This window comes from Hemitrygon akajei, chromosome 12 (assembly GCF_048418815.1).
Source record: "Hemitrygon akajei chromosome 12, sHemAka1.3, whole genome shotgun sequence".
NCBI classification, from domain to species: Eukaryota; Metazoa; Chordata; class Chondrichthyes; order Myliobatiformes; family Dasyatidae; genus Hemitrygon; species Hemitrygon akajei.
This window is the reverse complement of record NC_133135.1, coordinates 44,699,553-44,713,902: the sequence shown is the minus strand read 5'-3', so window position 1 is coordinate 44,713,902 and position 14,350 is coordinate 44,699,553. Positions and strand designations below refer to the sequence as shown.

The 14,350-nt window shown below is 38.4% G+C and overlaps 1 protein-coding gene across 7 annotated transcripts in view; it reads left to right on the top strand.

The window, feature by feature from the left end:
• Window positions 1-14,350, top strand: part of osbpl9 (oxysterol binding protein-like 9) — a 185,267-nt gene that overhangs the window by 114,867 nt on the left and 56,050 nt on the right. For all 7 annotated transcript variants that reach the window (XM_073063024.1, XM_073063021.1, XM_073063025.1 and 4 more), the window contains 2 exons: window positions 1,764-1,859; window positions 8,470-8,517. In XM_073063024.1, coding sequence (XP_072919125.1) covers window positions 1,764-1,859; window positions 8,470-8,517 — 144 coding nt within the window. The remainder of the gene's footprint in view (window positions 1-1,763; window positions 1,860-8,469; window positions 8,518-14,350) is intronic.

The following is a 14,350-nucleotide window of genomic DNA, read 5'->3' as shown; positions in this document are numbered from 1 at the left end:
CAAAGTACTGGAGAGTATAACATCGGTAGCAGAGCGAAGGGCGCTGAGTAGGCTACGGTCAATTATGGATAACTCTGAACATCCTCTACATAGCACCATCCAGAGACAGAGAAGCAGTTTCAGCGACAGGTTGCTATCGATGCAATGCTCCTCAGACAGGATGAAGAGATCAATACTCCCCAATGCCATTTGGCTTTACAATTCAACCGCCAGGAGTAAGATATGTTAAAGTGCCGGGGTTAGGACTCAATGTATTTAAGTAAACTACTTAAGAACTTTTTAAAAGCTATTATTAATGCTTTTTGAGAGGGTGATTTTAGATGCATATCATATTTTTACTGAGTTAAGTATTGATTGTAATTAGTTTTGCTACAATAAGTGTATGGGACATTGGAAAAAATGTTGAATTTCCCCATGGGGATGAATAAAGTATCTATCTATCTAACATTCAAATGATGCTCTATATCTTTTTCTGTGCACTTTCTGATTTCCCTATCCCTTACTTAACTTCAAAATCTATCAGTCTAAATCTTATTACAGTATACTTGATGACTGAGCATCTCTGGGATAGAGAATTTCAAAGAGCTGCAATCACAAGGTATTTACAAGCATTTCAGAAATGAGTACAAGCAGCCCACACGCTATTGCAGTGGGTTGCAGTGTTAGTAAAGGGCCAACATCCCGTTTTTCTGGAAAGCAAAGCCATGTCAACAGTGTGTGTGTTAAGAAATAATTGAAAAAAATTATTGACTTTTTCACAAATTCTGTATTTTGTTCTGTATCTCAAATTTGGGGTGTTGGTTTGTGAATTCTGTAAGGGCAAATTGAATGGCCATAACCTGGGGATTGCATGTAGGCTGTACTGAACAACAGAATAGTCTGAATCCCACAGTATTATTTACATTAATTTAAATATCTTAATTGGTATTTCAAGTAAGCAAAGTTTGTAATTATTAAATTTGCATTGTGTTTTTTAGCTGCTTTAGTTGCAAACTGAGTTGTTTGGTAATTTTTACAGTATCAACAAGTTTGGTAGCATGAAGTGAAAGCGCATCAAATTCATCACTCAGATTGTCACGTGGATTAATTGTTGGTCTTGGAGATCCATCTCTGATGGATCAGAGAAGAAAAAGTAGACACAATTTTAAAAATGTATTGGGGGAGTTATAAAAATGCTAGCTGATAATAGCATTGCAGCTCAGTGATTTGGCTGCATTCCTGACCTTGGGCTGTCTGTGTTGAGTTTGCACATTCTCTCTGAGTTCCTTTTGGGCACTCTGGGTTCCTCTTCATCCCTAATTTGTGCTTGTAAGTCAATTGGTGACTAAATTATCCCTCAGTCTGGGCAATTGGCCAATGGATCAAAGGCAAAGTGTGGGACTTGGTGGGAAAATGAGAGTCTAAATATTTGGGTCACAAGAAAATAACAGGGAAATAAATTGATGGGATTGTGCTGCAGTGTGGATTGCTTGTGTGATAATAAGCAAGCAGCTAATAGCTAATATTAGGAGTTGGAAAGCTGAAAGGATTCTGGTTTTAAATCTTCAATAAAATTGGTTGATTATATTCATGTAAGATGAAAAAAGCAGGTGTTAAGCAGGAGTATATCTACTTCTGGTGTAATTTCCTGTTTTGAGTATCCACTTGAGCAATTTGTGCAAAAGGATATGATATGGTAATGGTGCTGAGGTCTTTAAAGTTCAGAGGTTTCTTCTAATAGCCGGAAGATGCCTTACAAATTACTGTAACCATTTTTTTTGTAGGGTTCTGAAGCAGGGTTTGTTCCAAGTGTTCAAGATTTTGACAAGAAGCTTGCTGAAGCTGATGCCTACTTACAGATTTTAATTGATCAACTGAAGGTAATGGAATTGATTCTATCCTGTACTCCATGAAAAATTTACACATTTGCCTCGAAGACCAGTGTGATATCACATGCAAGGCATAATAGTTTTAGCTATTATGTGCAATTTGATTGGTAAGGATCAAATTTCACAGTCAGAATTTGAAATCTACCAAATCAGTTTCTTGTCAATTTGACCATAATTAGTCCCCAGAGTTTCTGCTGAAGTTGAAAACTATAAGCCACCTCATTCATCTCTGAATGCCTCATGAAGTAATGTGTATGTAATCAGCCATGAATTGGTTAGTAGCACGCTAACCTCATTAATAGGAGCATCTCATTTCAGAGACCTGAACAGGTGAGGTTGGACAAATACCTGGGCATTATTGCACTGCAAGAGGTGCATTCTGTTTTCTGAAGTAACTGTAAATAATTCCAAAATGTTGGTTTGAAGACTAGCAGGGTGGTTGTGTTGGTATATTTGTCTTTTAAGCAACATTACAAAGTATAACTGATCTTTATTGAATCTTGCTATGTACAATTTAACTCATTTCCTAATTCACAACAGTTCTGCAGTTTAAAAATACTTGACTGGTTATAAAGCTTTTTGAAATATCCTGAGATCCCATGAAGTAATTTCCTTTTCTTCTTTTACTATTCCCTTCGTTCCCCTGTATTTTTCTCTTATTTCTACCATACTTCATTGTTAGCAACCTCTTATCTTTGAACCTAAATACACTTTTTCCTGTGGCTCAGTTGCTGGAAATGATTTGCTATTTCCTAAGTATGTGCTTTCTTAATATTGACCCCCAATGACTGACACTTTCCCAAACATCTTTATTGTAAAAAAAAAAGTCAAAAAAGCAGGAAGACTTCGTTTGGATTGATATTTATGTCCTTAATATGAACATGAAAGTAATATTTTAATGTGTTTTTAAGTAAATGTGGGAAACTCATCAAAAGAAATAGATGCATTTTGGTTATAAAAATGAAATTATAAAAATGTTAAAGATATTGGGAACACAGGAGCTGGGTATAGGTAGATGTTCTGTGGTTTAGTCTGTAGAGTGAAGACCAACTGCATAATTTATTAAAGCAGGGTGAGAAAGTGTTTTATTAGAGTTTTACAACAAGATAGGCCAAAGGTCCATTTCTGTGTCCAAGCTTCCCAATATGCCTATTTACGTTAAACTCATTCACCAATATTAGGTTTGTTGCTTCAATGACTTGGTGATAGAAGTGCTTGTCTAGCTGCTTCTTAAATGTTATGAAAATATCTCCACCATCTCTTCAATGCTTTCTGCCTCTCACCCAATACCTTCTTGCCTGAGATATCCCATCATAGGTTAAGTAATAAATACAAACAACAACACACACAAATTGCTGGTGGAACACAGCAGGCCAAGGCAGCATCTATAGGGAGAAGCGCTGTTGAATTTCCAGCATCTGCAGATTTCCTCGTGTTTGCTCCTTAAGTAATAAATCCTTTTTTTTCACCATCTAACACCCTCAAAATTTTATCTGTGTAGTCTTAGAGTTGTATAGCATAGAAACAAGCCCTTCAACCCAACTTGTGCATGCCAGCTGTGATGCCTATCTATGCTAATCCCATTTGCTTGCTTGAAGCCTGCATCCTTCGACTTTTCATTCCAAGTCACTTTTAAATGTTGCAATTGTATCTGCCTCCACCACGTCTTTGAGCAACATGTAGCTCCCTTGTCTCCTCAAACCCAGCCTATGCAAAATGCATTACCTTGCAATTTTTAGAATTTTGTTATTTTGCTGCCCAAATTCCCAACTGATCTGTATCAGAGTGTAGTAAAATAAAAACGGAAAATGCTAGAAATACTCAGTGGGTCAGGCTGCATCTGTAGGAAGAGAAAAAGTGTTAATAATTCAAGTCAAAGACCCTTTGTCAGAAATGAGAAGTGAAGGGAAAGGAAACTCAGTTAGCTGTGGTTGGGGCAGTGTGGGTGGGACGTGGTGCCGATGTGCCTGATCAGGTAAAACCAGAGTTACCATGGCGATAAGGTGAAAATAAGGTTATTTGGTCAGTCTGCAAATGGGAGCAGTTACAGAGAGAGAACATGGACACCATCAACTAGGCAGTGTTATGAGGGGTATAGGTAGGGTAAATGTAAGCAAGATTTTTTTAATGAGGTTGGGTGAGATTAGAACTAGAGTTCATCAGTTAAGGCTGAAAGATGAAATGTTGAACAGGAACATGAGCATCTTCTCAGAGGGTGAGAGTGTAAAACAAGCTGCCACTGGATGTGGTGTCTGTAGATTTGATTTCAATGTTTGAGAGAAGTTTGGATACTTGCATATGTGGGAAGGGACATGGAGAGCTATGGTCCAGCTGCAAGTTGACGGGACTAGGCAGAATAATAGTTCGGCATGGACTGGATGGGCCAAAGTGCCTGTTACTGCACTGTAGCATTCTATAACTCTATGATTCTAAATGACTTTGAGGAAGTGGAGCCGTGGATTATTAAGTTTGTAGATGCCACAAACGTTGGTGGTGTTGTGGATAGTGTAGAAAGTTGTCATAGGTGACAACAGGAGAATGACGGGATGCACAACTCGACTGAGAAGTAGCAGATGGATTCTGTCTTTAAAAAAAAAAGTGTCTAGTGATACAACTTGGTAGGCCAAACCTGAAGGCAGAATACATAGTTAATGGCAGAATTCTTAGCAGTGTGGAGGAACAAAGGTATCTTGGGGACCATGTCCAAAGATTCCTCCAAGTTGTTGAGCAAGTTGATAGGATGGTTAAGAAGACATATTGTTGGCTTTTGGTCTCCAGGGTTAGGCTCACAAACCTTGAGGTAATGTAGCAAAATGTTATTTTCAGTTCTGGTTGCCTCATTATAGGAAGGAGGTGGAAGCTTTACAGTGGGTGTGGAGGAGATTTACCAGGATGCTGTCTGGATTAGAAGGAACACATACCAATCCTCATAGAGGGATCAGAAGTGGAGAGAGTGAGCAGCTTCAAGTTCGTGGGTGACAAGATCTCTGAGGATCTAACCTGGTCCCAACATATCAATGTAGTCAAATACACTCAAAAACTTCTATAGCTGTACCGTGGACAGCATTCTGGCAAGCTGCATCACTGTCTGGTATGGAGGGACTACTGCACAGGACCGAAAGAAGCTGCAGAAGGTTGTAAATCTAGTCACCTCCACCTTGGGCACTAGCCTACAAAGTACCCAGGACATCTTTAGGGAGCGGTGTCTCAGAAAGGCAGCATCCATTATCAAGGAAGAAGCTGTTCCTGAATCACTGAGTGTGTGCTTTCAGGCTTCTGTACCCCCTACCTGATGGTAACAGTGTGAAAAGAGCATGCCCTGGGTGTCTGATTTTGGAATCTCTTTGAATGTAATGGAAATTACAGAGAATTTTCAGTTGAATGTGGAGGCTGGTGGGTGGAAGCTGAGGACCAGGAGACTTCATCCTGGTTTCATTCTGAAAGAGAGGGAGTGAAAGTTGTGGTACAGGAGATAGATAAAATATGGTCAAAGTTTTTGTTAACATTGGTAGAGGGGGCGATGATAAACCTTTCACCACCTTTGAAGAACCTAGATAGCCCTTTTAGGTGAGGCAGGATTTCACTTGTACCTTCAAGAACATCTTTTTCCAGTCACTAAGTGGTCCCTGACAGTAAAATAGGCAATCTTTTTGTGGTGCACCTGTACACCCAGAGAGTTGGTGATGATATGTCATTTCTCCTTCCTTTCTCATTCCCACTCTGACCTCTCTGCCTTCTGCGTCTACCACTGTCATAGTGAGGCCAAACATCTAACAGAAGAACAGTACCTACTTTTCACTCCCAGTGTATGGGTGGTGGATTTTTCCATTTTAAGGTAACCCACTCCAGCCCTCCCCCCTACCCCACTTCCACCAGTTCACCCAGAGCTTTCTCACTTTGTTCACCTTATCCTCCTTTCTCCCCACTCCAAACTCATTACATAGATGTGCCACCCTCCCCATCTTCCCAATTCCATCTGGCCATCTCTCCCTTATCTGGTTCTACTGATCTCCTACTGGCCTCTGTCCACCATTCTCTCCTCCCTTCTCTCACTTGTCTCTATTATTACAATCCAAATGACTATGACCTCATCTAGTTCCACCTGTCAGATAGCACCTATCATCCTTCCCTCTACATTCTCAGTCCTGATGTAGAGTCTCGACCTGAAATGTCAGTCGTCCCTTTGCCTTCATGAATGAATGCTGCTTGGTCCACTAAGTTCTTCCAGTAGTTTACTTGCCACTGGGGATGAAGTGTAGTGGCAATAGCCACGGAAGTCAGGGAAGCTTACAAAGGATATGAGTAGATAGCCTAACTTTTGAGATGAAGACACAGAGATCAAGAAAAGGAAGTAAAGAGTCAGATCACATGAAGTTGAGAGCAGCCAAGAATCCATTAGGTTAGATAAGAGTTTATAAAGGAGAAGGTGAAAGTTATAATAAAGGTGATTCCCACAGTAAGACTAATTCACCTGAAATTCACCTTTACAGAATTTGCAAATTCAATACCCAAAAATGTCTGGGGGGGGCGGGGAACAAATAAATTAACACATTGATTTTGTTTTTAACTTCTGTTTCTTGCTGCCTGCAGAGATGATTTGGATTTACACTTAGGAAAATCATGAAATGGCCCATTTTCTTGGAATGCAGCTTCCTTGTAATGTGGGGATCACCTGTAGGCAGACAAGACATTATTTTTCTATGGTTTGATTTTCTTTATTCCTTTTGTTATTTTTTCTTTACTCATTGTGAGTATTTACTTGCCTTTGTTCTAATAAAGATCCTCAAAAATGGAAACCCTAAATGTAGTGCTTGTGTGCATAGAATAAATTAAATTCTGTTTCCCTCGAATGTTTTAAAATTTATTTTTATGGAATTATCACAACTAAAATTTGGTCTCAATTTATGGATAATGTTACTTTGAAATAAGTATTAGTTGGGATAATGCCCTTGTTCTTGTATATTAAATTTCTAGTTATTGCATATATGGAAGTAGTTCAAAAACTCAGAAAACTTTTAAAGTGCTTTGTATCAGCGGAAAGATGAGATTTTTCAGTTGAATGCTGCAGTTAATATGGCAGTCTCTATAGATCAACATGACAAAGTTTTCTCTCTTTCAATATTTTTATTAGATTCTGCATAAAGGAATACAGAATACAAGAAGATATATATTATAAGTCAAAAGAAAAAAATAAAATAGTACCAAATACATTGTATTAAAAATACAGTTATAATCACAAAACCCTGTATTCATAAAAATTAAATTAAATCATAATATTTAAATACAATAATGTTATTATACAGAAGAAATATCTAAACCCACTATCAAAGTCAGAGCTCTTAGAAAAAGCAAGAGAAAAGGGAAAAAAACCATATATAATAAAATACAGGTGTCCACCCCCCCTTTACAAAGGTGGAGCGTTCCTACAAAACCTTTCTTAAGCCGAAATGGTGTAAAGTGAACATTCATAAAGCAGGGGAGACCTGTATATTATTAGCCACCATCTGTACTTTTACAACAAATCAAAAGTTTTGAAAATAACTCAAAAATGGTCCCCACAATGTATAGAAGTCTTGTCTAGATTCAAAAACTGAACATCGGATCTTCTCTAAATTTAAGCATGACATAACATCCCGTAACCATTGAGCATGAGTAGGCAGAACAGCATCCTTCCATTTAAGCAAGAGCGCCCTCCTAGCTATGAGAGAAGTAAAAGCCAAAATATGCAAATCAGGAGTCTCCAAAATAAAGTATTTTCCTCCAATAATACCAAATAATGCGGTCAAAGGGTTAGGCTTAAAATTTACCTTGAAAAGTACCGAGAACGTTTGGAATACTTCCTTCCAGTACTTGAAAGTTTTAAAAGTATTTCTAAAAGCCACCTGCAAGATAATCGAGCCCTGCTTTTATCCTGCCATCAGCCTCTGATTTTATTGTGGATTCACTGTGGCAACCTGTCTGGTTGTCTGCGTATATTTCCAGCTGCCTACTTGACCATCAGCTGCTTACTTTGGCTCTTTCTCTCCTTCAACTTGCACTGTCAGACTTAAGCTTCAGCCATTCTATCCACTTATTGACAATAGGGTGCATTAAACATTTCAAAAGGTTTTATAATTCAGAAAGGTGTGGATTTCTAATGGGGAAAAAGCATAGAACATCAAAAAACAAAGCAGGAGAATACATGACCAAAAGCAAAAATAATTTCTTTATAACTTTAGCTTAGATTTATTATTTGTTTTTTTTGTTTTTTTTTAAATTTTTGTATTAGTTTTTCAAAACATTTTACAAAATTAAAAACCCCAAATCCCAATGAGGAGCATTAATACAGAGCAAATTATTTATGTTAATCCAGTTTATTTTATTTTTCATTGGTCAAAAACAGAAAATGTAATTATATAAACACACTAAATTATTTAGCTTAACTTGGATTTGTGTTCAAACTTAGTTTAAATAGTGCCAAATGTTTTTTTTAAAATGCTCAAGAGTTTTGCATTGGAAGTTATTAATATCTGATCAATGTTGAAGTAACTTGAATAAAGATTTGTACTGCCTCTGTGTTGATTACTTCTGTTGGAATGGCTTTTTCTTTCCACACTTCCAGTTGTTTGATGAAAAAGTCAAGACTTGCAATGATGATGAGCAGAGAAGGGTAAGTTCTCATTTATCTGTGACTTGTAACTTTAATGATTTGCAAATTAGCAACAATTTGATGTTAAAAATGATTTCTTTAAAACTATCAAGTATACAGTACTCTCCTTTAGATAATAATTTTCAGGCTAATTATCTTAATCTGATATGTTAATGAGAAATTGAATACCTTCAGCCAAATTCGGATGGAGAAATACTCAGCAAGTTAGCAGCTTCAGGAAGGGGAAAATTTTTATGGCAGTTTTGGTCAGTTGTTAGCTTCAATGAGCTAATTGTCTGCATTTTTCAAAGGTTAATTTTACTATTAAAGTATGTATGCAGTGTACAACTCTGATATTTGTTTTCTCCAGATAGCTACGAAACAAAGTCATTGAAAGAAAGAAAGACATCACCCCCCCCCCACACACAAAAAAAGAAAAACTGACAAACTCCCCAACTCCCTCTCTCACACAGTAAAAACTAACAGAGCGCCCACACGGTAAAACAGAAATGAGAACACCAAACCCCAAACACCCAACCTCTGACTCCCTCTCTCATACACAAAAAGCTTAACAGATTGCCCACAGGAAAAACAGCAACAAAAACGTCAAACTCCAAACCCCTAACCCCCTCCCTCGCACAATTTTAAAAAAAATTTCTGAAGGTTAAATATTTGAGCAATGTGATGAATGTAAAAGCAAATTCAACCTCGTAATAAAAAGAGTATTAAATATAACCTTAATTGTTCGGCCATTGTTGCCTTTCCTTTTCTGTCATTATTTGACTAACTTGTGAATTATTGTTTCCAAAGATACAAAGTGCTTTCTATACTTTATCCTACTGCAGTTCTCATAAAGTTGTTTCATTTGAGATCAGCAGCTCCAGCACACCTAAGGGATCTGACTGATCTTTAGTGTTGTTCACCAAATCCTTATGCAAATATGCTTTCCAAAACTTATCAAGGTTTATGACAGAATCTATAGAGCACATATAAACCCTCTTCATTGCAGGTGTGCTATAAAACACTGAAATAAAAAGCAGTGTTTTAAATTAAACATTCTGTTTCTGCATCTGACAGCTTGAAGATTGTCACTGTAAATAGTACATATAAATTAGCATTCATTGACTGTGGTGAAACACCTTTTATTAAAAAGAAATCTTTTCTGGTAGGAGTTCTGAAGCATATTCTCTATGTGGGTATGTAGAAATTAGGTATGTTAGAAGTTTTCTTAAACTACTCCAATGTTTGTTTTGGATTTTCTGCAATAATTTTACTTTCATATCACAATAGCAGCAGTTGTAATTAATTGATGACTGCTTGAGGTTTTTTTTTTGAAATGTTCAATTATTTTTGATTTTATTAACACCAATCATGTCTCAACTTATGAGCTATTCAGGCCCTTAACTCTGTTTCTGTTTTTGTGAATTTTTGCTCTTCTGTAAGTCATTTTTCCACTCAGTGTAAGCTTGAATTCATCTGGAGTTCTGCTCTCTGCAGTGAATTCATTCAACCATTACTCCTATACCTATTTACTTACACTGCCAGTTCTGGTAAAGCATTGTTCTAAAATATCACTCTAGAACCTTCTTAGCCTTCTAAGATTCTTGTATTCCAATTCTGGCATCACTTGGTATCCTCCAACCTGACAGTATGAACATTGATGCTTCTGGTAACTTCTCCCTCTTTCCCCCTTCTCTCCTTTTCCCTTCCCTATTCTGGCTCTGATTTTACCCTTTCTCTTATCATCATCTGCCTATCATCCCCCTCTGGTGCGCCTCTTCCTTCTGTTTCTCCCATGGTCCACTCTCCTCTTTCAGACTTCTCCTTCTCTGTTTTTTTTTAAACTTCCTTCTAGTCCTGATGAAGAGTCTGGGCCCAAAACATTGACTGTTCATTTTTCTCACCAATAATGATCAGTCAGGGAGAGATAGAATCTGTTTTTACTGTCAAGTACCTTTATTGGCTCAGTTCACATGTATGTGAATTTTTACAACCTGTGTTTTACATCAGCTAAGTTTCCCTGACTCTCCATGAGCAGTCAAAGAAGAGAAAAGAAAAAAGCATCTGCACTGGCCAGGTGTTCCTCGTGGTCCTGAGGTAATCTCCTTATGCCCGATGTGAGATCCTCCCAATCTGCATTCGTTGGTCTCTGGAGAGTTGTTGCTGCCTGAGCTCCCAAATTGTCTATTTTTATACTTTTCCTTATCAAATCAATCTATGACTTTCAATGTCATTGGCTCAAAATAATCAAAAGGATCTGTGTCAGATTTTCATTGGGTGTAGCCCAGGGCTACACGCAGTATTATTTTACGGCCTTCGCCTTCAGCTTCGTGCCTTGGGTGACTTCTTTTGTTCTGTTCAACTCTGGATTAAACCAGTCAAATCAGGTTACCCAGGGACTGGGCCCAGATGAAGAGATTACTTCTGCAAACCTGCCATTATGCACAATGAATAGTTTCTTATCTTAGAATGATCTCAGGTTTAGCAGATCATTAGCAGAAACTCCTTGTGTCCACACTCAATTGCTCTGATTAAGTTATCCCAGAGCAAAAATCAGTCGATCAGTCACAAACTGACAGCAAAAATGGCCACCTCCATTGCTGTTCACTGATTGTAGTTTTTCTGGCTAACACTATCTTATGTATTTATGTTGATCGTATCTTTTTTATTATTGTGTTCATTATCTTAGTTTGCTTTTTATTATATGCTACATTGCATCCAGAATAACAATTATTTCATTCTCCTTTCACTTGTGTACTGGAAATGACATTAAACAGTCTTGAATCTTGAAGAGTTAGGTTTGATGAGAAAGATCAATAACGGTCATGGATATAAAAAGGATATAGGGTGAGTAGGAAAGTTTTTCTGGGCTAAGAGATTAGATATGAGCTTACTATATGGTGAAGCAGGTATCGGGCTGGATGGCTTGATCCTGTTTTGATTTCTAATGTTCTTTCATCAGTGTATACTGCAGATAGATTACCTACAATTAAACAGAACAATCCTCACCCTCTTATCAAGCCAGCACAATCATTATTTGCTTCATTTGGTTCTTTTTCAAAATTTCTTTTCTTCTCTCAACAACTGCTCATTCTCTGTAACCAAAAGCATATTTTCCTTCTAACTTTTCCTTGATCTAAAGAAAGTCACCAATTCAAAGTTACCTGTTTCTTTCTCAAGAGATATGGCCTACTTGAAATTCAAGCATTTTCTGTTTCTCAGCATCAGCAGTTTGTCGCTTTTTGAAAAACTGAGAGGTTATTTTTCCTTGTGGGGGGATCTATAATAGTGGAGCACAGTATCAGAAATATGTGTGCAGAATTTTCTTTCCACTGAGGTTCATAAATCTTGAGAATTTTCACTCCTATAGAACCCTAGTGGCTGAATTATTCATTATCTTCAAGACCAATGAAGACAGATATTTAATCTATAGGGGCGTCAAGGGTTATGGAACCTGCTAGGAAAATGGAACTAAAGCCATCACCTTGTTGAATGGTAGAGCAGGTGTGAAGGACCACATGTCTTCTTGCTCCTATTGTGTTTCACCTTTGGCAGCTGTACTAACAAAATCCTCGACTCCGATATATGGAATTTCCTTTTATGAAGGCCTTTCTCTTCCTCCTTCTCCCTTCGTACTTAAGACGGTCATCTGTCCTCCTGTAATTGTCTTTGGCTACGTGTTAAAAAAGATTAATATTCAAATTTTCAACCTCTTACTGCTACGGGCGGAAGTTCCCACATGCTTCAAAAAGGCAACAATTATACTAGTGCCTAAGAAGAATAATGTGAGCTGCCCAAAGGACTATCGCCCAGTAGCTCTCATATCAGCAGTGGTGAAATCCTTTGAGAGGTTGGTCGTGACTAGACGGAACTCCTGCCTCAGCAAGGACCTGGACCATTTGCAATTTGCCTATCGCCACAATAGGTCAACGACAGATGCAATCTCAATGGCTCTTCACACGGCTTTAGACCACCTGGACAACACAAACACCTACGTCAGGATGCTGTTCATCGATTATAGCTCAGCATTTAATACTATCATTCCCACACTCTTGATTGAGAAGTTGCAGAACCTGGGCCTCTGTACCTCCCTCTGCAATTGGATCCTCGACTTCCTAACCGGAAGACCACAATCTGTGCAGATTGGTGATAGCATATCCTCCTCGCTGACAATCAACACTGGCGCACCTCAAGTGGTGTGTGTTTAGCCCACTGCTCTAGTCTCTATATACACATGACTGTGTGGCTAGGCATAGCTTAAATACCATCTATAAACTTGCTGACGATACAACTACCGGTATTGTTGGTAGAATCTCAGGTGGTGATGAGAGGGCGTACAAGAGTGAGATCTGCCAACTAGTGGAATGGTGCCACAGCAACAACCTGGCACTCAATGTCAGTAAGAAGAAAGAGCTAATTGTGGACTTCAGGAAGGGTAAGATGAAGGAACACATACCAATCTTCATAGAGGGATCAGAAGTGGAGGGAGTGAGCAGTTTCAAGTTCCTGGGTGTTAAGATCTCCGAGGATCTACCCTGGACCCAACATATCAATGCAGTTATAAAGAAAGCAAGGCAGCAGCTATTGGGAGTTTGAGGAGATTTGGCATGGTAACAAATACACTCAAAAACTTCTGTGGATGTACCGTGGGGAGCATTCTGACAGGCTGCGTCACTGTCTGTTATTGGGGGGGGGGGCGCTACTGCACAGGACTGAAAGAAGCTGCAAAAGTTTGTAAATCTAGTCAGCTCCATCTTGGGTACTAGCCTCATCTTCAGGGATTGGTGTCTTCGAAAGGCAACGTCCATTACTAAGGACCCCCAGCACCCAGGGCATGCCCTTTTCTCACTGTTACCATCAGGTAGGAGGTGAAGGCACACACTCAGCGATTCAGGAACAGCTTCTTCCCCTCTGTCATCCGATTCCTAAATGAACATTGAACCCTTGGACACTACCTCACTTTTTTAATATAACAGTATTTCTCATTTTTGCACGTTTTTAATCTAATCAATATATGTATACTGTAATTGATTTACTTATTTATTATTATTTACTTTTTTTTCTCTGCTAGATTATGTATTGCATTGAACTGCCACTGCTAAGATAACAAATTTCTCATCACATGCCGGTGATAAATCTGATTCTGATTTCAAAGTAAATTTATTATCAAAGGACACCATATACAACCCTGAAATTCATTTTCTTGTGGGCATACTCAATAAAACCATAATAGAGACCGCACCAACTTGGGCATTCCAGCAGTGTGCAAAAGATAGCAAACTGTGCAAATACAAAAAGAAAGAAAGTAGTAATAATAAATAAACAATAAATATCAAGAACATGATATAAAGGGTCCTTGGAGATGAGTCCATAGGTTGTGGGAATATCTCAATTATGGGGCAAGTGAAGATGAATGAAGTTATCCCCTTTAGTTCAAGAGCCTGATGGTTGAAGGGTAATAACTGTTCCTGAACTTGGTTGTGTGAGTCCTGAGGTTCCTGTACCACGTTCTTGATAGTAGCAGCAAGAAGAGACCATGTCCTGTGTCGTGGAGTTCCCTGATGATGTTGCTGCTTTCCTACGATAGCGCTTTGTGTAAATGTGCTAAATGGTCTGGAGGGCTTTACCCATGAATCTGTGGGCCATATCTGCTGCTGTGCTTTCTTCATAATTTCACTTGCGTGCTGGACCCAGGATAGATCCACCGAAATAACACTGAGGAATTGAAAATTGCTGACCCTCTCCGTTTCTGATCCTCCAGTGAGGATTGGCTCATGTGTTCTTCTCCTGAAGTCAGTTATCAGCTTCTTGGTCTTGTTGATATTGAGTAAGAGGTTTTTGTTATTTCACCACT